The sequence below is a fragment of the Pygocentrus nattereri genome, chromosome 6, assembly GCF_015220715.1.
Source record: "Pygocentrus nattereri isolate fPygNat1 chromosome 6, fPygNat1.pri, whole genome shotgun sequence".
Lineage (NCBI taxonomy): Eukaryota > Metazoa > Chordata > Actinopteri > Characiformes > Serrasalmidae > Pygocentrus > Pygocentrus nattereri.
In genome coordinates, this window is record NC_051216.1 from 11,424,843 (window position 1) to 11,451,728 (window position 26,886).

At 39.5% G+C, this 26,886-nt stretch overlaps 1 protein-coding gene across 1 annotated transcript in view; it reads right to left on the reverse strand.

The window, feature by feature from the left end:
* The window catches only part of abca12 (ATP-binding cassette, sub-family A (ABC1), member 12), a 92,879-nt gene that overhangs the window by 48,040 nt on the left and 17,953 nt on the right, over nucleotides 1–26,886 (reverse strand). Inside the window, exons 16-33 of the mRNA XM_017707317.2 lie at nucleotides 26,165–26,313; nucleotides 25,898–26,028; nucleotides 24,529–24,650; nucleotides 23,592–23,768; nucleotides 22,207–22,418; nucleotides 19,006–21,432; nucleotides 18,562–18,665; nucleotides 15,482–15,588; nucleotides 13,157–13,365; nucleotides 11,911–11,987; nucleotides 10,753–10,883; nucleotides 8,402–8,572; nucleotides 7,660–7,824; nucleotides 5,384–5,579; nucleotides 4,707–4,846; nucleotides 2,646–2,765; nucleotides 2,454–2,544; nucleotides 1,917–2,096 (exon numbers count right to left, since the gene is read on the reverse strand). Coding sequence (XP_017562806.2) covers nucleotides 1,917–2,096; nucleotides 2,454–2,544; nucleotides 2,646–2,765; nucleotides 4,707–4,846; nucleotides 5,384–5,579; nucleotides 7,660–7,824; nucleotides 8,402–8,572; nucleotides 10,753–10,883; nucleotides 11,911–11,987; nucleotides 13,157–13,365; nucleotides 15,482–15,588; nucleotides 18,562–18,665; nucleotides 19,006–21,432; nucleotides 22,207–22,418; nucleotides 23,592–23,768; nucleotides 24,529–24,650; nucleotides 25,898–26,028; nucleotides 26,165–26,313 — 4,909 coding nt within the window. The remainder of the gene's footprint in view (nucleotides 1–1,916; nucleotides 2,097–2,453; nucleotides 2,545–2,645; nucleotides 2,766–4,706; nucleotides 4,847–5,383; nucleotides 5,580–7,659; nucleotides 7,825–8,401; nucleotides 8,573–10,752; nucleotides 10,884–11,910; nucleotides 11,988–13,156; nucleotides 13,366–15,481; nucleotides 15,589–18,561; nucleotides 18,666–19,005; nucleotides 21,433–22,206; nucleotides 22,419–23,591; nucleotides 23,769–24,528; nucleotides 24,651–25,897; nucleotides 26,029–26,164; nucleotides 26,314–26,886) is intronic.

The following is a 26,886-nucleotide window of genomic DNA, read 5'->3' on the forward strand; positions in this document are numbered from 1 at the left end:
AAAGACAATGCATTAAATATGCAGGAACAATAATGCAACATGTAAAAAGAACAGAAGGAAGGCAAAGGAATACAGACCTGAGAAAATGTACACTGGAGCGCAGCACAGTGCAAGTGATAGGTGGACCATTACAGGTAGTTTTGTTGCTTTGCAAGGCTGAAATATATGTTTGAAAATGTGCTTCTCTATTTTTAGGCCTTATTTCAAGCCTGTTATTGGTTTTCTGTGCTCAAAAAACACTACCTTTATTTATCTGTGGTAATAACCTTGTGGATAGTGCAGATGCTGCATGTTGATTAGACTGACATCATGTTGAATTACTCGTTTAAAAGCGGTGAATTATTATGTATGCAACAGGTTAATGGCACTTCATTGTATAGCGTACTCAGCCCTGAGTGTCATTTATCTGAACAATGTAGAGCTGAAGAGACACGTTTATGGTGTGTGTGTGTGTGTGTGTCTGAGTTGGGTTCCTGACATGTGTGTGATTATAAGTCAAAGGGGGGGGCTAGCAGGTATTAAGGCCCAAAGACATTAATTGAGGATGATGACCACCAACAGGCCAATTTTATTACAGATGAAAATATAATCAGAGGGACAAAAAAAATGGAATGCATTATAACACATCACTGTTGAATTTGCATTTAACTGGCTAACATTAGTTACTATAACAACTGTCAGCATACTGCCAGTAAAGGCTTATTAACCACAGTCTTACATTTTACAGCACTAGATGAAGGTATCTGGTGCAAGTGGTTGAAAGCGGCGGTTTTCTTCACAGTATTGTATTACTACTCACTATTTAGGTTAGGATTAAGTTCCCCCTATCAGGAGAAACAATGGAGATAGCTAATTACTGCGTAAAAATGAAATAAAGCCAATTAAGATGTACTTAAATATAGTCAAATCTAATATTTCTCCTGTTGAGATTGTTGTAAGCTTAATTTCAGACTAATTTACTTATTTTAAGCATTTTCTTCTTGTTTTAAGTAAGTTTATCAAGAAAATAATCCTAAATATAGTCAAGAAATCGAACATTTCTTGTGTTGAGATTGTTGTTAGCTTAATTTAAGACTATTTTATTTATTTCTAGACTTTTTTTAACTTGTTTTCAGTAAGTTTATCAAGCAAAATGTTCTCATTATATTGGCACATAACTGTGCTAGTTTTAAGAGATGTGCATGAAACCAGCAAAATTATCTGTCAATATAGTGAGATATTTTTACTTAATAAAATAACCTAAAACAAGTAAAATATAATTTATAGAAAATATAAGCTAGAAACCTTATAATAAGTACACAAACATCTAAGAATGGGAAATGGTAGGTATGGCAACTTAATTTAACATCATTTCACTTGACAAGATACCAATTTTTTGCAGAGTGCTGTGTATATAAATACTTTTTTGATAAATAAAGAGGGTCTTTCTGTGCTTTGTTGCACAATCGATGGCAGTGTGCAGCTGTGTAAAGGTTGTCATGGTGATAGCATCCACCAAAAATGTGTGACAATCGATGGAGAGCTTTATCAGCTTTTGCGGTTGGTATAGTGTAGTGTCAATTGCTGCTGCCTCCACATACCAGACTGGGATTTGATTCCCTGTCTGGCCAAGCACACCATTCCACACCAGTAAGAGCCCTTGGACAAGACTCCTAATGTACCATTCATCTACCTACAATTAAAGTTGCTCTGAATAAGGGCATCTGCCAAATGTAACTGTTATCAGTCCCTTTATTTATTTGAGTTATTTGAGTGTAGAAAACAGCATCCTTGCTGATTAAACCATTACACTATGTCATCTGAGAACTTTTTAAACAATCAGAAATCCCGTGGGCTTGGCTTTCAGGCATGGGGGCTGACGGTGTTTGTGATGCAGGTTCATGGCCTGCAAGAGTGTGTGTGTGAGGTGGACTCACTGGCATAGAGCTCGCGGTTCTGGGACAGTTTCTCGGCCTGCTTGTCCAGTTCCTCAGTGGAGTTGTAGCCTTTGTAGCGGTTGAAGTTGACGCAGGACGAGAGGTTCATCATAAGGCTGGAGAGAGTGCTGATCTGCTGCATGATTAACCGATTCTGCTGCAACATCTGCGTCATGTTTGCTGCGGAGGGAAAAAAAAACAGATTTAAAAACCATCAGAGCTGCATGACTGGGAAACATATTCATTTTCAAGGATCTAAATTTATCATTATAATTAATTTCCATAAAGGGACGTGTATTTGGAGCATTAGAGGAAATAAAAGAAGGCCTCCATGAGTGCTGCCGTTGCTGTACGAGAGAGAAGGATCATTTGTGTTCAAATTGGAGCAGTAATTGCTTATAATTGCTCAGCCTCAAGAGCAAACATCGAAAGTTGCGCAGAGAAAGATATTTGAAATATACTGCAGGCTGTATATGATACAGGCTGAAACGGATAATCACCCAAAGCAGCCACATCAATCGAGTATCTCACACTTACAGAAATTCTGGAGAGTCTCTTGCATCTGCGTGACGTCAATGTCGGTCTGCTTCTTTATGAAGTTTTGGACAAAAGGATTACGCAGGGAGTTCTGCACAGGGACACAGCACAAAGGAAATGTGATATGTACAGCTCATCAGTGGCTTCAGTGTGGCTTTAAGCTTGTCCTTGTGGAGATTTCTCTCTTCATACCTGGAGCATGAGCAGGGTTTTATTCAGGACTTGGGCTGACTGCATTAGATAGGAAGATGACTGTAGCCATTCCTCAGAGTACACACGCAGGTCACCAAACTGCTGCAGTGTGGAGTTCGCCTGCCAGACGCCACAAGAAAACATAAATAGATTAAAGAAAAAACATGGCTGTGTGGGTGTGTGTTTGTGTTTGTGTGTGAGCGTGCGGTTGTGTGTGTGTGCTCTTATGCCTGAGGGAGTTTAATGTCGTGGTAGCTGTTTACTTATGTAACCACTTTATGTGATAGCAACACTGATGTCATATTTGGCAACTCTAACTGAGACCCAGATACATAAAATGAATTGTTGTTGTTGTTGTTGTTGCTACAAAACCTTGTATGTCCAAAATGGTAACTGGAACTGTTAAACCATTAAACTCTGGAACTGCCGGCTCTAACCAGTGTTTGTCCTAGCATCTTACTTACCTGCCATATTACCCCACTCATCTGACTGTCACCTCATTGGCCCCTTTCTCTGCCACTATACACCCTTTAACTCCTGCTGCACTCGGCACTTTAACTTTAGACCCATACTTTGCACATTATAAGGTTTACAGGTATGACTGTCTGTGTGTGTGTGTGTGTGTGTGTGTGTGTGTGTGTGTGTGTGTGTGTGTGTGTCTGAGTGAGTGATGGTAGGAATGCATGTTTTATTTTATTTTATCTTGTTATATTTTATATTTATTTTATCTTATTCTCTACATGTGAATGTCTGTCTGATACTGTTCACTGTGAGCTCCTGTAACCAAAACCAAATTCTTTGTATGCGTAGCACATCTGGCCAATAAAGCTTGATTCTGATTCTGGTAACTTTACAAGATTAAAGGAAGAAAACATATTAAACTTTGAGTGGCTTTCATTCATCATGAAGTTTTATTACATTGTAAAAAGCAGCTGAAATTTTCAAACTATCGAAAAATTTAAAAATGGAGATACAAATAGGATAACATAGCGCTAAAATGGCTTTTACCAGGCACTCTTATCCAGAGCCACTTACAATTTGATCAGGTTATAGAGGTAGGCAAAGGTAGTGTTAGGAGTCTTGCCCAAGGACTCATATAGGTATAGTGTAGCAAGGTGGGGGATTGTTATATGCAACATATAAATATCAGTACTAGTTAATCACTGCTATAAAATCCTTCCCAAACACTCACTATACACTCTACACAGTGCCCACTCTACACTATACACTCACTGATCACTTCATTAGGCACACTTACCTTCTACCATACACTCATACACTCCATTTTAGCAAGTCACCTTACCACATAGGTGCACTTTGCTGAAGTTTTCAACTCAACTCAATAGTCCACTAATCAAAAACATCCTGAGAGGCTGTGTCCACTCACTGTGAGTGTCTATTAGAGTGGACAGTGAGTGGACACAGTGTTTAAAAATCCACCAGGACTGCTGTGCCTGATCCATGCATACCAGCGCAACACACACTGACACACCGCCACCAGTTAGTACCTCCTCTGAGGTGGTCCTTTGGAGGTCCTTACTATTAATTAATGGGTTAAAGGTGAGCTAAGTAATTGTGCAGAGAAACAGAGGGACTACAGTCTGTAACTGTATCGATACAATGTGAGCAGTGAGTGTATATTACACCAATTCAATGTAAAAGTTTGTTTATCGACGATATATAACATTGATAGATAAACTGTTATATATTACAGTTTTTCAGTTTTTGACATAATTTCAAAAATACCTGTTGCCCTTTACATTGCATGTAAATTTTATGATGAACCTAAAGTGACTTTGAATAAAGTCTGGTTCCATTGACTTACATTAAAAGTAAACGTATGTTTCTTTTTCCTTCTCCTGTAAAGTTACCATTGTATGTATGCGAGATGTATTGACTTATGTTCATTTAGAAAACCAAAATCTCCAACGTTTGCCATTATTCACTTTCTTGATATCTGCTAGCTGCCCTTTACAGTGTGTTTGCATTTGGACCAATAGAAACTGTGTAACACGAACATCTGAATCACATTAGAAGTAACCCAGTCGAATGTGCTGCTACCTTCTTGATGATGGCTCTAGTCAGAGGCGTGTCAGGGGAGTACAGCACCCTTCCCAGCAGCATCGGCTTCAAGAAAGCCCAGGCTACAGCGCCCCCTGTGGTGCTCACCATATCCAGGTAGAAGTTGGTGCAGAAAGGAGCTGAAACGTAAGAAATGATGATGTCATTGTTACAAAAGAAGAAGAAATGAATACCCTTACAAATATATTCATAGGCAGCCCACAGTTTAACCCAAAGATCTTATGCAAAAAGGCATAAGATCTTTTTCTTCATGTCTGTTCTCAGTTTCCCAAAATTTAACTATGTGTGCACATCAGTGAAAGTTGAAGTCATCTGGAACAGAATTTCTCAGTATTGATCTAAATTATGCATTTTGCTCAGAGTGCAATTCTGACTGTTTTCTCAGCTAAAGGATTTTTTCTGCATAAGCACTGAAAATGCACCTGGTGTTTCTCTGAGAATGTCACAGTGAAAGTATCTGCGTGTTGAGTGTTTTGAAATTTTAAGTAACATGTCGACAAACTGTGCTCAGATAATTGAGAGCAACATTAAAATGAATCACTGTGTATGAGCACAAAGTATGCAGTATATCGTAAGAAGCCAATTTGGCAGATCATAGAGGATTATCATGCTGCCTTTCTGCAGATTCAGTGTTCTGAGAATGGGTGTTTTCATACTGGCATCTCGTGGGATTTTGAACTTGGTCATGAGCTCTTCCACCCTTTTCTGGTCACCAAAAGAAGGGTCAGACTCGGCCAGGTTGGGCAACGTGGAGATGCCAAAGAGCGCCAGCATGCCGTTTTTACACATGGCACGGGAGATGGTGACAAATGTGGCCTTGCTAGAGATCGCTGATCGCTTCGCCCTCACCAACTGCGAGAGAGAGAGAGACAGAGAGACAGAGAGAGAGAGGGCAAAGCGAAAAATGCAAGATAAATTTGAACCACTCTTGTTTGTGGCCCTGGATTTGATCAATATGTCATACTTGGCCATGTGACTGTAATGAGAACTATCTATGTGCAAACCACTGTCATCACCATCAATCAATGTCAGGTGCAGATTTAACATGGTGATAAAATGAATGCTTGTTCTTTCAGTTCAAAATTCATGGTTCACTTACAAGCACAAATGTGAACCTTTGAGACAGTAAGATAAAATGTGAGTATAACGTCAATGGTGCAACAAAGCATGGTAACAATGAAAAGTGTTCAGAGCATTAAAATACTGTACAGGTCATTCAAAATCCAGGGTGTATACCTGAAATCAGCTTAGATTGGTGGCAAATCTGTGTTGTGATTTTATGACATATATAGTAAACCATTTAAATACATGGCTGTTAAAATTACGTTCTTAGGCATTGCTACTTAAACTCATAATGCAGATTTGAAAAATTTCATTACAAAATTCTGTATATCTACTTGTAACAACTTTGAATATAACAAGTTTTTGGAAACAATAACAGTTGACATATAGTGCTGTTATGACCCCTGGTCATATGTTCCTTTTAAGAGCCTCGTGTTGCTATTTTGTGTATGTTTTGTCTTGTTTTGCCTTGTGTGCAGGTACATGATTGGCCACTTGGTCACCAAGACCAAGATGTTCAGGGCTCTCTCCCCTTTGGCGTCACCTAGAGGAACACCTGTCCAGACCAACTTTTACTGTAGGGAGGTAGGGTAATCATCTGTATTTGTTTCTTTTATTGTTAAGTCAGATTCCCAGATCATGGGTTGTTTTGTTATTTTAGTGCATGCTTGTCCCTGAAACCATCACCCCATTCAACTTGGCATCTTGCTAAATGTCTAGAAAGCCTAATTAAACAGGCAGTTTTCTGATTTAAATGGTGTCCAGTGCCTGGTCTGGCATCTGAACCCAGAACCTCTCACACACAAAGCGAGAATCATATGAGCCCCCGGTTCTGTTAAGACCCAGTCTAGGGTCAGGCCATAACAGAAAGTGAGAGTGGGCTCTCTCTGCAGACCTGCTGCCAGACCAGACCCCGGACACCACTGAAACCAGAAAATGGCAGGTTTATTTTCTTCAAAAGCCTGAAAACACAAGATGGGGTGATGGCTTCAAAGACGAGTGTACAGCAAAACAACAAACAAAACAACAAATGATTATAAATCTATCTGAAACAAAAGAAAAATACAGGTGGCTACCCTAACTCCCAACAAGAAAACGGGAAAAAGGTCACCAAAACAAAATCCCACTTTTACAATAAAGCTCTAAGTCCAATAAAGCTGTCATAAACACAACAAAGATGACAAAACCAAGCAGAGTGGAGTGAACAGAGTCCAACTGGTCTGGACAGGTGTTCGTCCAGGTCACCTTACAGTGGGGAGAGCCCTGAATGTCTCCCAGGGAGTGGTTTGGTGACCTTTTATAAAGGAGGACCTTTTATAAAGGAGACCACCCCAAGTGGTCAATCACATAACTGCACACAATGCAACACAAGATGGAAGATACACAAAATAGCAGCATGAGGCTCATAGAAGGAACATTATGATCAGGAGACGTAACAATAGAAAATACTTTTTTATTTCTCTAACAAAGGTGATAATAATCATAATATAGCAGTGATATTTCCTGCTATAGAAAATTCTTGAAAGTGGTCCATTTTGGAACAAAACCCTTCAGTTAAAGACAGCATTTTAGTTATATTTGTTATTGTAATATCCAAATTTTTAAACAGCAAAAAAGCATTCAACTATACCAATACCACTATTTTATTTGGCCCTGGCTTCCCATGGAATCTGATTGGCCACCCTGTGTGCCACCCCAAAATTAGTGTCACATAACTGGCGGATTAGATTGGTTCCACCCACACAAACAGGACAGAGTAGCTCAACACATGACGATACACACAGTGATGAATCAGACACACAGAATCAGCCGTACAACACTCATATACAGCGCAGCCTTATTCAGTCTAGATATCTTTGCCAGTACTTACATTTCGGAACTCAGAGTTTGCCATCAAGTTCAGGTCACCAAAGCTGGTCAGATATCCCTGCAGCCGGTTCAGGGCAGGGGCCAGCTTGTTCATAATGTCTGTAAAGAATTTCAACATCTGCATCAGGATGCCCATCATTCCCTGGATTTCACTGGAAAGCAGCATCTACAAGGGGAATAACAAAGGTAACAAAAGTAAAACATACTGGATCACAAACTTTATTCTCATGCCTGGTTACCTGAAAACAAGGAACAGTGAGAGGAAGAAGAAACAGTACTATTTACTAAGTGCTTACAAGTGGAGATTTCTAGAGAAGCTATTTTCCTTACTCCTCCCAGAACAACTACAGTCAACAAACATCCATCCTCTTGTTCTCATACTGTCTACAGCAGTGTCCTTCCAGCATTAGACACAGCCTCTTCAGCACACAGCATAGAAAGGAGCTTTACCCTCCAGTTTATCTAAGCCTTTATTCACCTAACAATGCAGACTGTACAAAGCAGCAGTGCTTGCCAGTATCTATTACAGAAAGCCCTCATGTTACTTGAACATTATTGTACATTTAGATCTATATAATATGGGCAATATGCTCAGGTTGTTTATTCATGGAATGTAGCTGAGATTTACTCCCTTATGTATAACTATTCACCATAAAAGAGCAGAATTCTGATTGGATCTGATTGGATTTCATACCCAAGAAGGGCCTAATCTTAAATCATGCATGATGTCTTCTGGTCTTTACCCTGTATATGGCGTTCTCCATGTTGATGTGCCGAGCCAGAAGCACAGCCATGGTGTACCATTGTTGAGAAGACAAGGAACAAAGAGCTGTGAAGATCTGTTTCCCTGTGAGGTCCAGGTCCAGGGAGGAGGGGTCAGTGCAGTAGCGCAAGTTAGCTAGCCAAGCCAAGAGCTGCAGCAAGGAGAGACAAAACAATCTGAGAAAGAGTCCCTGCTAGAGTCATTTAGTGCTGTGTGATATGGACAAAATATTATATCATTGATTATGTTACTGCACATCAAGATTGTAATATACAGTTCTTCAGGGTATTTCATAAAATGCTTAACAAAATGATGCAAGTAAGAGATCATGGTCTCACCAAGCACCCATTTGACAACAAATGATTTGTAGCCCCCTGACCCCACCCTCCACCCCCTTTTTGACAAAATGAATAGAAAAGCTTAAAATGAATGCAAAATAGTTTAAAAATAAACCTCTTATACATATTTATGTTTGTTTTGAACAGCAATGAGGGAAAAAAATTATGTAACCAAAGATATTTACCCTCAAATAATGTGCAATGGCCTAGTATTTCAGTTATTTCAATTACAATATTATTGCATGTTCTTGGTGTTAGGGGCTTTTTAATCATTTTAAATAGTGTGTTAGTTGGCAGATGGGCCTTTATTGAATGCATTTAGTCATCTCATATAAGGGCTATTGATTCATCTTATTTTTATATCTGCAGTGGACTATTGCTAGTCTTTTAGCTGCCTCTGGCTTTGTGGTCAGAGGCCACCTGAGGCTCCGGGCAGTCAACAGTGGTCCTGTTGGCCCTGTAATCCTTCCTAGCTTTTAGCACAAGATCAAAATGTTGGTAGACTCTTTGGTTGTGACCTTCTAAGCCTTTTGTGCCAGGTACAGGCTTACGTCTTATGTGTGAACCTGGCACACAAGCTTAAATGGGTTGTGTGCATGGTAAAACATAGAATTCTCTTTCTTATGCATATACATTTGAGCAAGGGCCATGCAAGAACAAGAGAGGATTGTGCAAAAAGTAGTTGGAGATACTGCAGCTGGTTAAGCATTGATTTTCCTCATCATTTAAATCTAAGTGTAACATTGCATCAAGGTCTCAAAAGGCATGTTGTTGGGAGGCTTAAGTTGACAGGAGTAGAAGACACCATGGTTAGACTGAGACAAGAGCCTCAAATACATGCTGAAAGCATGATTACCATCAGTATAACATTGTTAAAAGGCTCAAGAGTATATTTATGTATATGAGAAGACACGGCGAGAAATAAGGGTGCATCGTGGGCACATAATACAGTTGTACTGAGGCACGTTTTTGCACTGCACCAACACTCGTACGTACATCTGACCCTTTGTGCAGAGAACGTCTGGAGAAGAATTCCAACCAGACTGCACAAAAGCTACTGTATAGCACAGATGTGGAGGCGTGAATGTCTGGTGCCCTTTTTTCCTACTATGTTGTTGGCGAGGGTTCGGGAATCTGATTCGGATGCCCCCTGGATGCCTCCTGGTGGGGGTGTACCAGTCACGGCCTACTGGGATAAGACCCAGGGGTCGTCCTTGGATCCGCTGGAAGATTACATCTACAAGTTGGCCTAGGAGTGGCTTGGGGTCAATGGGAATGAACTGGAGGAAGTTGCGGGGGACAGGGTCTTCTGGGATGCTCTGCTCTCCCAACTGCTACTGCGACCCTATCTGGATTAAGCAGTTAACGACGATGCTGATGGTGACGGTGTTGGTGAGCTTGTGAATTTGACTTGGTTTGGCACTTTGTAGCACAATAAACTTAATACATTTTTAAGCATGGCACAAGCGTCCAAATACTTTTTTGGGGCCACTGTACTTTGGCCAGTATCACAATAAAAAAATAACAAGCAATATTTTGTGCAACCATTAGATTAGATGAGGAGGTGGTCTGAAAATATATTTTAATTTTGTCTCACACTGCACAATTATTTTAGGAGGTCTTGGAGATCAGATGCACGAGACAGTTTTTAATGACATTTTCAGCCTAGCCTGGAGCTACGGCGCTTTGTAAAAGAAGATTCTCCATTAAAAAGGACAAGATGTGCAATAAACACCTCAGCACAGACAGCGATGTCACGGTTTCTGGCAGTACAAGACATTTGTTTTGTCTTAGAATAGGGCATAGTATGTGTTTCCAAACAGGCCTGGTATTTGATAAGGTCAGCTTATATGCAAATTAATGAGTGTGCCTGTTGATGTGTTTTTCGCATATACACTTGGAGTTGCGATGTTGCCTTCTATACAAAACACTGCACATTCATGCCATCACTGTTGTAATGTGTGGCGGGGGTGCTGGGGAGGTGGAAAGGCACCTGCAGGTTGCTGCTAGGCATGGAGGACTCCAGCAGAGTGTTTAGGATCTCTGAAGAAATGCCGGTGTAGTGCATGACTTCCAAAACAAACAGCGTCTTGTTCTTCAGCAAGTCAGACATCTTCACAACACCTGCCACAACACAAACACATACATCATGCTCATTTTCCCATTCAGGTTCGGCATGTGGGGAAGAGTGGGGACCTAACTAATGCAGGGTATAATGTAACATAGATATATAGCGTAGTTCAACAGGTTCAGACTGAATGAGCTTTAAGTTATGTTCTTGTATTCACAGAGCAATCTCATCTGTAAGCCATAAAATCATAAAAATACGTTTTTTCATCATACTTGTTTTTTGACCACTCAGTTTGGGTGTGTAAGTTGCAGAATTCACACCTTGGTGACTGTTAAATATCACCAAGTATCTTAACATGGCGGAGTTAGTTTCAATACAGTGTTACGTCTAAGCCCCCCAAAGTAAACAATGAGAGAAGTCCCTATTACCAAATCTATATTCAAAGTAGCCAATAGTGGAAGTTTTTTAGGCACAGATTCATCAAAAATGTGCTGTAGACATTGTAGTACTTGCTCCCCTACTTCACGGTCAAAAGAATGATGCAGCTGGTTCTAACAGTACAGCACTGTATTGAATGTACTGTATGTGTTTTGCATCAGTCTACCAGACTTTCAGCGATTGTTACATGTAGACTCAGTCTGTTACCTTGCATATAAGGGTTAGTTGCGCTACTGAATTGTTCATAAACAATAGGTTCAAGAAGGTATGTGTTCATTTGAACCAGAGATGTGTAGGTTAATGTTTATATTAATCTTGCTCAAATACTAAGCAAATCTGATGAGTTGCATCAAATGCGTCTTTGGCCTTGCTGTTTTCCATTACAGAATCTATTGAGACAGACCACAAATAGTACATTAGACATTGCTGGCACAGACAGGGTCTGACTCTACTGGAAAAACAAAGGACATTTCAACACATCAGTGCAAATATGTAGTCAGCCTTTAAAGTAAGGCTGGAGTGGAGAAAGATGGAAGTAAAGCTATTTTCAGTGAGACTGGGATCAGTGCCGCCTTGAACTGAAATCATGAAATCAGTTTTGTCACGGTTTCCCTTATGCTGGTAGTGATGGTGGCTCCTTACTCTGAGAGGTCATGTTGACGTTGATGTTTCTCAAAGCGCTGATGTTGATACCAAGAATGTTTGAGAGGATAGAGCTCCTAAAAAAAACATAGAAAACAATACATAATAAACAAGGCTATGAATAAGGTACATATAGACTCTACTGTAGCCATTGTATGCAGTACAGTCAGAGGAAAGTCATAACAAATGCAGCAATAAATGCTGATGATCATCTTGGCCCGTTTCATAGTTACATAGCATGCATATTGGTGTGGTGCTGAGAGATATATGTTGTCTATATTGGTACACCCCGATATTGCCACATTGTGATACTTATTTTTGGTTTTAGCTGTATTACTAGCAATCAATTAGATACATAATGAGCCTTAAAGCCATTACAATGCTCATAAAACCACTGATAGCAAGAGTTTTTTTTGTCTGGTTAACGCCGTATCAGTGTATGTCTTGTAAGACCTTTTTTAGCACAGAGTAGCTGCACTCATTAACATTAATAATGCAAATGCAAAAAGCCATTTTAAATTTAAATGAAATATGAGCCAGGCTAAAGTACAGCCTCCACATGGTGGGGTTAGTTTGAACACAGTGTTACAACTACGCCCCCCAAAGTAAACAATGAGAGAAGTCCATATTCCCCCATCTATATTGAAAACAGGCAAAAGTGGAAGTTTTATACGTGTAGATTAATAAAAAATGTGCTATTTTACTTTTTTACAGTAAAAAGAATGATACAGCTATTTGTTACTAATAAAACCTATTTTAATGAATATATTTTAGGTATTCAGGTTGGAAAGCTTATCTAGTTCTAATGACTTTTATTGACTGTTACAGTCACTTTATTATTGCAAACTTCTTGCCATTTTAAAGTTAACTCAAAAATGTGTGATATGTTTGTCAAACACTTTATGCTCAATGACATCATGACTGTACATAATACTCTGTTAGAAAGTTCCTACTAGTAGTACTGTATCCTGTTCTATGAAATTATGTAATAATATGAAAACTTGTGCATTTCCTATATAAAATGACCCTAATTTTACAAACTAAGTTTTTGTGCAAAAAGCTCTATAGAAAATCCTTCATTTATTTGCAACTGCATTATTTGTAACTCGCTTTGGATAAAAGCGTCTGCTAAATGTAATGTAATGTAATTTAGGACCAACTGAATATTAATTCTGATGTTTATAGGGCTCAGATAGCCACAAATAAGCAAACAAGCAGAGAAGAAGACATTTTAAGGTGTTAATACCAGTCCACGTTGATGTTATAAGTAGTGGGGTCTCCAACTAAGGTCTTGAAGAGCTGTTCATAGTCGCTAGCGCTTTGGTTCACCAGGTCGTTGGCGATGTCACGAAGTGCTCGAATGGCGGGCAGAGCCATGTGGCACAGCAAGCCAGGTTCTAAAGACAGAGCCTGGCTGAACTGCTGCACTGAGTCCATCTTCTCTAGACTGCAAACCTGCAACATCAGCATAGCCAGGAACATGTCCAAACTACTATTACATGACTGAGTAGTGAAAGCTTTAGAGCAGTAGTCCATTTCTGGTTCTGGAGGCCCTCTGCCCTGCACTTGTGTTTTTCTTGTCGTAACACATGCACTTTACCTAAAGAACAGCCTGTTCATTAGTTGAATACACAATATTTCCACAAGTATTCAGTCACCCATTCAAATCATTGAATTCAGGTATTCCAATCACTTCCATGGCCACAGGTGTATCAAACCAAGCACCTAGGCCTGCAGACTGCTTCTACAAACATTAGTGAAAGAATGGGTCGCTCTCAGGAGCTCAGTGAATTCCGCTGTGGTACCGTGATCGGATGCCACCTGTGCAACAAGTCTAGTCGTGAAATTTCCTCACTATAGTCAACTGTCAGTGGTATTATAACAAAGTGGAAGTGACTCAGCCAAGAAGTGGTCGGCCACGTAAAATGACAGCGGGGTCAGCGGATGCTGAGGGGCATAGTGCGCAGAGGTCACCAACTTTCTGCAGAGTCAATCACTACAGACCTCCAAACTTCATGTGGCCTTCAGATCAGCTCAAGAACAGTGTAGAGAGCTTCATGGAATGGGTTTCCATGGCCGAGCAGCTGCATCCAAGCCTTACACCACCAAGCGCAATGCAAAGCGTTGAAGGGAGTGGTGTAAAGCGCCGCCACTGGAGCAGTGGAGACGTGTTCTCTGGAGTGCTGATTAACACTCCTCCATCTGGCAATCCAATGGATGAGGTTTGGCTGTTGCCAGGAGAACGGTACTTGTCTGACTGCATTGTGCCAAGTGTAAAGTTTGGTGGAGGGGGGATTATGGTGTGGGGTTGTTTTTCAGGAGTTGGGCTCGGCCCCTTAGTTCCAGTGAAAGGAACTCTTAATGCTTCAGCACCAAGAGATTTTGGACAATTTCATGCTCCCATCTTTGTGGGAGCAGTTTGGGGATGGCCCCTTCCTGTTCTAACATGACTGCACCAGTGCACAAAGCAAGGTCCATAAAGACATGGCTGAGTTTGGTGTGAAAGAACTTGAATGGCCTGCACAGAGTCCTGACCTCAACCTGATAGAACACCTTTAGGATGAATTAGAGACTGCGAGCCAGGCCTTTTCGTCCAACATCAGTGTCTTACATCACAAATGTGCTTCTGGAAGAACGGTCAAAAATTCCCATAAATACTCTTAAATCTTGTGAAAAGTCTTCCAAGATGAGATGAAGCTTTGTAGCTGCAAAGGGTGGGCTAACATCATATTAAACCCTATGGATTAAGAATGGGATCTCACTCAATTTCATATGAGTCTGAAGGCAGATGAGCAAATACTTTTGGAAATATAGTGTATTTGAATGAGGTTTGTTAGAGCAGGAAAAACATCAGGACATATGCAGGATACTCCAGGAACAGGGACTACTGACTTAAATGACTATGTGGACAGTCTGTACTGTCCACCCTGAAATTTGTCTTTGAAAAGAAATGTTCCCATTAAGACAGGATATTGATTTTTGGGGCATATTTAGAGCGATTCATTGTTTTTTTTACTATTGTCATTTGTACATGTGCTTGTTTCCCAATTATCCTTTATTGATCAACACACCATGCCTGACAGCTCCTACAAGATCTTAATTCACAAGTTGTGAATGGACCTAAAATGAGTGAAATGATGTAGCTGTGAACAAATAATAAGTGATTTCATATTCATGTTGGTATATATATATATATATATATATATATATTCAACTAAATTAAGAGACCCTTATTAGTCCCACAATGGGGAAATGTCACTTCTGCATTCTAACCCACACATATATATATATAAACACACCAAATTTTAAAACATATGTGTGAATCTGAAATAAAATTTCTTACAAGTGAATTAAATAATATTAAGTAAAAATTTCCATCCTAACTCAAATTTAAAAGATGGCAAGATTCATATTGTGTCTAAATGATATGGATAAACATGGTTTTTCTTAGTTCCTTTTAAAATCATTCTGCACGACTCTGCTGTATGAAATAATGACAACAAAATGACAACGACACATCACCTGCAGATGTGTGCCTAAAATGCATTAATTAGTGATTTATAGCTCTAACCTGTGTCTGCAGCTGGTCCAGTAAAACACTGAAGTTGTCACTCATCCAGTTAGTGAAGAGAAGTTCAGAGGCTACGCTTAGAGTCTGAAGCAGAAGATTCAAGTTTTCTGTGGAAACCAAGAGAGAATGAGAATGAGAGGAAGAGAAAAAGAGCAGGAAGACAACAACAACAACAGCACAAAAATCTGCTATCACACTGACATGAGTAACCTCAGCTCCCTACAGAAATCATTACTACCACCCAACTCCATTTTCAGAGCAGTTTCACGGTGCAGCAAGCACAAAACGACATGCTAAAGAAGACCCCCAAAGAAAACTGGCCCAGAAAAGAGGGCAGCAGATGTATTCCATGCTGTTACATGCCTTCACATCTCCAGCACCACCAGCAGTAGCAAAAGGATCTGATACAAAAATGAAATCTCTCATAATAGGACTCAGGCACTGATAAAGCACAACAGCATAAGGGAGAGTAAACTGAAAGTTTCTTAACAAGCAGCTTATCAGTCAGAGAGCAAAACAGAGGTGAACACTCTAAACTCCGGAGCCTTTGAAACTAAAAAGCAAATGGTTTTCCCTTCTTATTCAAAACTCTAACAGTAGCAAGTCAATGATTATCTACATACTTCTGTTTCAGCACCAGATCTTGTGCACTGAGAAGTAAATGACGTCTGAAGTTTTAAAATACTTCTGCTCCCTAGCTTTGTTTTTTTTTTTTTTTTTAATTACACCTCATTTGGTTAACCTCATTACTTGATTAACTGATTACAGTTAATCTGAGCCGGCCTTATATTACATATTCAACTTGGCCACCCACATCACTCTATACTGGACAGTCTATGTTAATGTTTGCAAATACAAAATTTTGGGATGAAAGAAGGAGGGAGGCTTAGACTTCGGAAGTTGTTTGCCATTCTATGTTATTATTATGTGTTATACTCATATTGAGAACTCTAGGTCTAAGGCGGTTTTCTCAGTGGGAAAAAAGAATGGTTGCCGCTGTCCTCGCTAGCACCCTGTGATAAAGAAAGCGATTGGAAACCAGACACGTTCAGTCCTACACACATTTTTCTCCAGAATGCCACTGGAACATTTGAATTGTGAGGTCGTTTAGCAGTCGAAATTAGAAAATTGCTACATGCTGCAAATGTTGAAATGACATTGCACTAAAGTAAGTCTGCTATTTAACTAAAACACCATTACATAATTAAATATTACTGCCAAAGTTTCTTGTCTACCAAATTTGACAAACCTTGCTGATTTGGGTACAGTATTTTGGTGAGGTTGTAGTTTTCTCTCTGCTGAAAAACAACAGCTTATACCAGAAGGACCCCCATACTTTTCTAAACTGATTTATGCCGGTCAGGTGCTAGTTTACCTGGTCACCCAGGTTGGTCATGCTGGTTACCCGGTATGCAGGCATCTAAAACACAACATATGTTGGTTTTGCTGGCCTGTGTTGGTTTTTCTGGCAAGGCTGATGTCAATTTAGTGTGCAGCTATATTATATAATATATAATATATAATATAATATATAGCTTGCATGTAGCAATTTTCATATTTCGACTTCTAACCTTTGGAATTCAGAAGGTTCAGTAACATGTGGATGAAAAATATCCTTATTGTGTTTGGAACATTTTAGTTGATCACAGGGCACAACAGCAGCAACCTTCAAAATCACCATTCATTTTCCTATAAAATGGGCATGAATGACTTCAGAGGTCTGATCACTCCCTCTGCTCAATATCAAATAATGAGACCAGATTAAAATGGCTTGAATTCATTGTGGCTCTGTAGTTAACTTTGTTGTTTATCCCATGGGCCATTGGTGCTTTTTGCCTGTCATCATCTCCATCCATGACCTAGCACAACTCACACCAAGAAAAATAAAGCGTGGGACATTCCAGTAAGATTTTTAACTTTTTGCCGCATAATCATGAAGTTTATTTTTTACTGACAAGTTGTCTTCGGTCATAGCTTATGAATATGCATTTAATCCTGCTAACATAATGCTAAGTGCATATATTAAATTTCCTAAAGTATAATATATTTAAATGTGTTAGCAAAAAGCTAGCAGTGCAGTTTGTTCACTTTTGCACAGAGGATTTAACGCTTCTCATGGCAGCTGTAGACTTTTGGAGCTTATAACATATTTTTTAGGAAACCTCTTTGGTAAATAAGTTATTCAAGCTTTTAAAGCCTAAAATTAACTCTTGAAATCCTGTGAAAAAAAGAATTATGAGTACAAGTTCTGATGTAGGGGTTGTTTAGTGTTTTTAAACCTTTTTCTTCTTAGATGAATTCACATATCCATATGTTCAAATAACAAAACTCATCTTTAGATCGTGTTCTTTTCATGCTTGCTGGCTTAGTGTGATGCACCTGTGCCATACTTTACAATGAACAGCTCTTTCCTTGTGACAGAAATTGAATGTTAGGTCTTTAATTACATATGTAAACTAATGGAATCATCTCATATCTTAGAGGTGGGCTACACCAACTGTTATACACTGACAGAAGGAATAAACTGAAAACTTTATTCAAGAGAAACAGAGAGAGAGAAAAAGAATGAAACAGAGATGTGATAGAATTTGACTGCAGTAATGAGATTTAATAAGGATGCTGAGGATCTTTCTCTCTTTCTCCTGGAGTCTGGCCGACTGCCTCCTGACTCACTATGGAGTATTTTCCAAAGCTGACATTAAGCCTATTGTGTACAGTATTCCAGTGAATAATATAAAATCTTCTTTTTGAAAAACAATGAAGCACTATATGCACATGCTGTTTAAGATATATGGGGATTAGGGGAACCATGAAAGTAGATTTAGTCCATGGAGAAATCAAGTGGCTGAGTCATTTGCAGTGAGCCCATGCGGATTGTGCTTCATGTGCTAGACAAATTAGAATTATGCCGAGAAACGGTGTATTGAAACAGAGCTAAATGTGAATGACAAAAAAAGTCTAGGACCATTACGACATAATGAAATTTGCTAAATGTAGCTGCTGAGAATGAGTTAGAGCTTACTTAATGCAAATTTTCTGAATGAAAAGGAGGGAGCGAAGAAGCAAATTCATTTACGTACCTTGTGATTCATTGGCCAAACTTCTGAGGATGGTTTTATTGAAAGGACCCAAATGAAGATTGTCAGGAAGGCTGTCGGCAATGTTAGTCAGCACTAGAGGCAGGCTGGGGGAGTAGAAAGAATGTGTTCTATTAACCCAACAAAACTGCTTTTCAGCACTTTCACTTAGCTTGGCTCAATCATAATGTTCTACGGCTATTTGTGCATACAGCATTCTAAAAATGAGTGCAGCCAGGATCGATTATGCTAATTTATTTCTATGAACCCAAATGAGTTCTCTTTTCACTCTTGGATCCGTGTTGCTTTTGAAGATGTAAGCAGTTATTTGGGGTAAATGCCAGGCAGGCAGAAAATATGAAAGGAGATTAATAAACCTAAAATATACCTCATCTCGTTAAAAGCTCATAACCAGTGCTAGTGTAGCATGACTTCAAAGCAACTCACTTGTCATCCCAGCTAGTGTTGTTCATCATCAGCAAAGGCCCTGTGCTCATCTCGGCAGCCTGCAGAATGATCCTGGCTATATCCAGTTCCGCATTGTTGTTGGCCAGGCTGAGGAAGTTCTGGATGGTGAGGAGAATCTCCTGAATGATGTCAGAACTTTGGTTTAGAGGGTCGTGGCCTGAGGGGAGGGCTTTCAGGAGTATCTTCAGGGTGTTCTCCAGTTTGGAAACAATGCCTGACGTGTCTCTGCTAATGTTTGGCATCATAGCCAGGAGGCTTTGGATAGAGCTGGAAAACTGGATCATCACATCCATTGTGTTCCCAGTGTTGATGGTATGGTTCAGGGCAATGGCCACAGTTTCTATGAATTGGAGGGAGATGTTAAGATATTGCTGATTTTCCACAGGTAGTACCAAGGACAAGGACATCATGACCTCTTTCAGAGATCTAAGCACGTACGGAATCTGCACAGAGTGAGGATCTGCCATCAGGCTATCATAGAGGATTCTGGATACCTTGCTTGACACAGTGAACAGGACAAGAGATAAGTTGTCAGAATTCACTCCTATGTGTGCAGGATCCCCAGTTATATTTAGGGATAGCAAGAGCGACATGGTAACTTGCTGAGAGATTTCAAAGAAGGCAGGTTGTATTTGGGCTGTGCTTGTCACATTAGAAAGAGCATAGAAGAGAGCTGACTTGAGAGGGTGGAGATACACTTGTACCTCCACTGGAAGAGTGGAGGTCATCTGATCAAATGCCTGGGTCAAAATCATGTCCCGCTCCAGAGCACTGCTGAAGGTATAGTTAGAGACAGAGAGATTGAACAAGAATTCCGTGGCGAAGGCACTGCTCAGGAAGAAAGGATATATAATCTCTTGGACAGGCTGCCCACTTGGCAGAGTGGTCATGCCTGAGAGGGTAAGGGTGCGATTGAGGGTATTGGCAATCTTGTAAATTGACAACAGCACATTCTCTGTATTTCTTGGATTTGACACAAGTAATGCTAGTGCTTCTGCCATCTGTGCTGACATGTTAAAATATACAGCTACCTGAGGAGGTAGAAGGGAGATCAAAGCTTCAGAGCTTTGGTCAATAGCCTTTATGTAAGGTGCAAGGCCAGCCTGTGACCCTGATGCAGATATGGAGCTGATAATGGCTTGAAGGAAGGACTGGATCTGAGAGCTCATATTTCTTGTGTCCTGCAGATTCTGTGACAGAATATCATTGATGGCAGTGAGGATTGCAAGACTAGTGCCATTACTTTGGTGGCTGACAATATATGATGCTGCAAAACTGAACTGTTTGGCCATCTGTTCAACCCTCTGAGCTATGCCCAGGGGTGACTCCTGGGAAAGCATCAATGCCAAGTCGATCATTTTGCCCACGCTTTCTGCCAACATCCCCGTCTTATCCATGCTACCCAGACTCCATCCTTCATAGCTGATCTGCATGAACATCTCCATAAAGTTCTGCCTGTTGCTTGGAAGTGTCAAGTAAGATAGCACATTGAGGGCTTTGTTAATAGTTGCATCTTGACTTGAGTTTCCAGACAGGCCCTTCAGAATGACTGCAAGATCAGGGTTTGCAAAGAAAACATGCATGGTCTCCAAAATTTCCTCATGGCTAAGGGGGACAGAAAGAACATGAGCTAATGTTCTGTAGTCTATCTCGAGGAGATCTAGGAAATCATCCACTGGCTCTCTCTTCACATTTGACGCCACCCTTCTGGAGTTTCTCGACTGCGATATAAGATCCCTTAGATTTTGTCCTGGAGCAAGTTGCATTTGGAATGGATTGAGGTAATTATCCATGGGGGCGAAGAGATTGCTGGTGCTGGCGATTTGTCTCAGAAAATACAAGGCATTGCCAGCGAGGTCAATGAAGAGGTCAGAGTAGGAAGGCAGAGGGGAAGTCAGCTGGCTGGCAGCTGGCAGTACTGCTTTCACCATTTCATACAACTTGGGCAGGATCTGCATGGCTAGATTCACTCCAGTGTCTTCAGCAGTGCTGTACCAGTTGACTAGTTCAATGACTTGTTCCAAGATGCGACTTGTGTCTTCCACATAGGTCAGTTGATTCAGCAAGTCATAGACCACAGGCAGGTCTCCCAGCAGTTTCATGTCAATGATTTTCCAGATCAGGTCTTTTATGAGCATGTCAGTGGAGAAGCCATTAGGTTTAGTGAAGATATCGCTGTTCAAGAAAGCATTTATAGACTTGCTGCTAATGTTCATTGCAGTGAGGACGATTTCTATGGCCTGCATGACAATCTGAGGGCTTGCTATTGCATTCTTGTTAAGGTAACTGTCCTGCAGGACATAGTCCATGGTTTTCTGCACTGCCAGAACATATGGCCTCCAGCTCAACGTCCTCAGCGGTGCCTCCAGTTCAGATTTCTCCAAGACCATTTGAAAAAGGAAGGAACTGAACAATAGAAAAGATCAATAAATTTTAATAAATGAAATACAAGTTATGACACTTCCTGTCTTCTGCTAGCATGTAATATTTAGCCAGTTAGCTCAAGAAGAAATCTCCTCACTTTACATTTGCTTTATATATTAACAGCATACTATAACAAACATCAAGATGACATGATTAAAGTACGATATCAGTAGATTGAAGTTTTAAACTACATTAAATTTCCTATAACATACCTGAACTACTATAAAACACTACTGACTGAATCATTTTGCCTTTATGGTTATTCTAAAATGTATAGATATTGGAGAATGCCTGCTGTGGTCAATGATCTGTGTCCAGAACATAAACGTTCCAGCAGTTTGACTTGATTGATTTGCCAAGATATGCATAATGTCATTCCTATCACTACTGAGTTCATTATTGAGATGGGTGCACAAGGCAAAATCAATTTAAGAGCAGGAAAACTCAGATAACAGAATAACAGCAGCCACTTTATCTGTTTTGAGGCACAGAGTCAGACAGAATAAATTAACCTTAATGCAAATGTAATTATTCCACTCTTTGGTGTTTTTTTTCTGCAGAATGCAGTTGTCCGGAGCTGATAAGTCTAAATCTATCAGCAATCTGTGATAAATTATGTAGTCAAAAATATAACATATATAAGTCTGCTGTGTTTAAACTTTGGCAGTGGTTCTTTTCATGTTCCTAATTGGTTCAAATGTTGTGACATTGTTAACACATGCTGAACACATATACTGTACATTAGCGTATAGTCACCTTTGCTGTTGCTGTAGCCAGAGGAACAGATTGTTCAAATTAAGCTGGCTTTCTACTTCTGAGAGTGACAGGTTAAGCATGTAAGCACCCTGCATAAGAGTTTGTGACAGATGTTGCATGGCCAGGGACTCATTAAGGTTGGCTGAGTAAAGAGCCTCCAGAAAGGCCACGATCTCTGCTGCCGTGGCATTTAGCCACTGGGGGTCCATAACCTGTGGACAGCAAGGAAAGCAATTGTAATGTAAATCAGTGAAGAAAAAGTGTTTCACAAAAGGGTTAATGTGGATCTAGCCTGGATGTACAGTGCAATCTAGTGGTCAGCTTCTGCTATCACACTGAGAAAGAACAATTTTGGGACTTACACTTTGTCACCACGTGTTTGTCACAAAAAATTCAAAGCAAATCCATTTGTTTATTTGTTTGTTTGCACCATTTGAAAATGTCAAAACAGTTTATAAAGAATATGCCAATGGTAATGGCCTGCTATATATTTTTCCATTCATGAGGAATTCCTGCTTTACATCATTTACATGCAATTAATGTTATTCAGACTGGTTTGGTGTGAAATTCTCTGAAAAAAATGTATAAAATTAATTATAAATTTATAAAAAAAACTTTATGTTTGTATAGTTAACAGTGGTGGTGATAGGAACCAGATGTTCAAAGCATTTAAGGCCTCCAAAGGCTAATTCAGTTAGTCGTACACTGTCTCATGTTTTAATATAGTTTTGGCTATAATTTCGATTTTAGCTTTATTTAATTTTTGCTCCAAAACACATCATCGCTGTCACAACAAAACATCCTCCATACCTCCAAATGGTGATTTTAAAGGAGAAAGAAAAGAATGCTTTAACTTTAAACAGAACAATCAAACAAATGGAACATTCAAAATGAGTAAATAGATTTTTTTTCCAAGCAACTTTCCTTTTTGAATTCTTTCTATTGCTTCATTCATCATAAACATTTAATGCCCAAAAAAGAGGGCATACAGCAAAATAGTCCCAGTCCCAATAGTTCAGAGTCATCACTATTTTATCATAATTAACTCAAACTCAGAAGACTGAAGATTGTATATATATATATATATATATATATATATATATATATATATATATAAATAATTGTGTTGAAGACATTTTGACCCCACCACTGTACAGAAATCAGTATAATTCTCTACAATGCATCATTTCACATCAAAAGAAGACCCTGAAATGTTTCCATTCCTCTTCAAAATGATTGTATATTGTTAATAATGTTCAATAATTTAATTTAAATAATACATTTAATAAAGATTTTTCCTTGTTTCTGGCATGACAATAAGGGAAATGTAAAATTAAGGCATAAAAGGCATCTCTGATTCATCTACAAGTGTGCATATGTCTCACCATCACATTCTGGCTTGCAATTGGTTTCGATACTTTTGGCAAATTTTCCAGGATTGCTTGAAGACGGTCATTACACCACACTGTAAACACACTGCTGTTGATCCCAACTGCATCGCTGACCTGCTCCCAGATCTTCTGCACTTCACTGCAATTCAACACCTGCCTACTCAAAGCAGCCTGAGGGGGTCACAAGATCATGATCAGGTGCAGGGATAACATGCTGAAACAGCATTCATGCATATTAAACAACCTGAGAAAAACAAAACAGGTGATAGTGACGCCGTCTGTCTTTGAAGACCTTATTGTGTAGAAAGGGTGCAGATTCATATATGTATCTGTGACACGTTTACACAACACATTCAGTAGCCTAGCAGGGATTTCCAACTCCCATTCAGATTCATTTCATTATAAGGAAAGGTAATCATACACTCTTTGGGGAGGAGGAGAGACAATAGATGAGGAAGCACCTCAAGCGGGTCACCACAGTTCGCTGCCCTATATTAAATGACATTTGATTTGTGGGGAATAAAATTTGTCTGTTTTCATTTTGAACAACAAACATTACATAATGCATATTTCCTGTGCTGCCATATAGAGAAAGTACAGCGACCATAGTCGTCTTGTGGCAGTGTGCTTGGATGTTACCCACCGGCATGTTATGAAAGACTTGGGTTGTTTTTCATGCATTGTGTTTCAGATCCATTGGAGATAACTGAGCACACAAAAGCTTCTAAAACTAGGTCTTACATTAACAAAGCAAGTCTTGCAAAACTTCCCTTAAAGGGATATTTGTGCTTCTCGGAAAGAACTGAAAAGAACAGTCAACGTTCCAACTTTGTCTATTTAGAGCCTCATCTCTAAGACACGATACTGTAAGCCCAGGCACCATGAAAAGCATGAGAGTTCAACTGACACAGGTAAGGAATGTAGGTCTAACCTGTAGTGTAGCTTCTAAGGTGGACTGGAAAGCCCGTGGCAATGAACTGATGATGAAAGACACATTTCTGGGCTTCATAAAGATAGCATCTGACAAAACCTCAGAGAGACTGGAGATGACTCCTGGAGACAGAAGATTAAACACACAGCGTGTCTATTATTGTCAGTTATGCAGTGTTTGTGAAAAATGTGCAGTTATTATGCTTTACGACTGGTTTGTATTGTTTAATGTGAATGACAATCTGTCAGAAGCATGTAGTAAATACCGCTGCAACGTTCTTCACTCACAAGTGATTTAAGTGATTTCAAACTAACCTATCAAGCAAATGTTCCGCTTCACCAGCAGCAGTGAAATATATTTGTGAATGGCACAGAGCTTTTCCTGATCCATTCAGTCTAGTTTCCTAGCAGCATTAAAGTGTGGGCACCCCTGGGCAAATGTCATGTGAACACTTTTAAGTGAAAATGAAAAGTGAATATGAGTTAACATGCCCTCTACAGACAACATCATTCTGCCCATTTAACTTTAATAGAAGGGAAATAAAGTATAAAAGGCTGCCTGTGCAAAAGTAGTGGCATATTTTATAGATTTCTTTCCCCTTAATATCTTAAACTGTAAAAAACTAAAACTTTAATGTTTTTTAAACACTAAAACCTGCAGAAAAAAGCAGAGTGTGAGTTAACTACAGAGAATGTGTTGGCTTTCTTTCACTTAGAAAATCAATCAAAATATGCCATTTGACCAGAGGTGTTCAAACTTCTACATAAGCCCTTAACAATAACTGCGACTCAATCTAATGCACTAGCCATAAGCTATTATGTGTTAATACGTTAATGTGCTACATCAGAGATATTATAATATCAGGAGGAAACAGGTCATTGGTTGAAAAAAAGAATGGGATAGCTTGTAGTGCTCAATATGTGGCTATATTACAGAAAGTACCACCCTTCAGTTAAAACAGGTAATCAGGTTGTGGGGAAAGCCCCCCTTCTTATTGTGGAGATGTGTGTGGGGGAAAAAAAATTGTTCATTATTTGAGCCGAACACTACATATTAGCATTCATGCTACAAAGATTTTGTCAAATCTGTTTTTGAAACAAAGTTTCCTTCAGTTCTGTGTTTTTCCCCATTCAAAACGTGGTCTTTCGTAAGAGGAAATAACAGAGTGTTGCCAAAATGACCCCTAAGTGAACAGACTTTCCTATAAGGACTCTGACTACCCATGTGCTAACATGCTAACGCTGATATTACGATATGATACAGTACATTACATACGATCCATTGTACTGTTACACCCTTAGTATTTATGTTATTATAGTTCATGTTTATGGCCTGCTGGTGTACAATAATGATGTGTCACTTCACTCACTGGTTTGAGCCTGTATGCTCTGAACCATGGATGCTGTGACATTCCTGACCACATCCACAGCGGCCGGCAGAGTGTTCCACACAGCTGTGTCGTTCAGCATTGACAGAAGAGCACTCAGTGTATTCTCCAACCTATTCAGCAAACCAAATATTGACAGCTGAATTATGAAAACAAAGCAAAAAGAACTGCCGTACAAGAAGACAAAGCAAGAGGAACTGCTGTATAATTATTTACATCGACCAAGGAATGCGTAAAGGTGCTGTTCACCTGTGAAAGGTGAGCTGGTCAGCTTTCCCAGACAGGATCTGAACAAGTATTGGAATTGATTCTGTCAGAGCCTTGATAGTCTCAGGTGCCAAAGCCATACCCTGCTCAGTTGAGAGGACCGGTATTATAGCGTCCAGGACACCAGCAATCTGTCGCAGAAAAAAGTAAAAATGACTCTTTGTTAGGGCTATTCGACAGCATATACCATGCAAAAGTCAGTGACTACACTATTGTTTATTACATTTCCAGTTAAAATGGCCATTATGTACAAGTTATTCATTTTTCAGAGTCATAAAAAAGCAGGAAACACATATTTAACAGAAAAATACATAAAGATCTTCAACACTAAATATGTTATCAATTATACTCTATGGGTCTGAAAGAATGTGTGGCTGTTATGAAGCTTTTACTGAGAAAAAGGAATAAACCAAATAGAAGAAGGCAACATTTGAGATGTGGAGTGAGGACTTTTGCACAGTACTGTACATGCATGCTATAATTAATTATCATGCTTTCATCATGCTAAACGTGAATATTACAAATTGATTTCAGGTCAGTTATATAAGTCTTTTTAGGATTTCTTTATACTAGAGATGGTGAGTAATGAATCTACCTGTATCTACCAAAAGAAGTTTCCTACAGCCCACATTTGATGACGCTGTGAATCTGATAACGACTCACTGTGTATGTCAAAACAACAACACCGACACGCATACCTTATA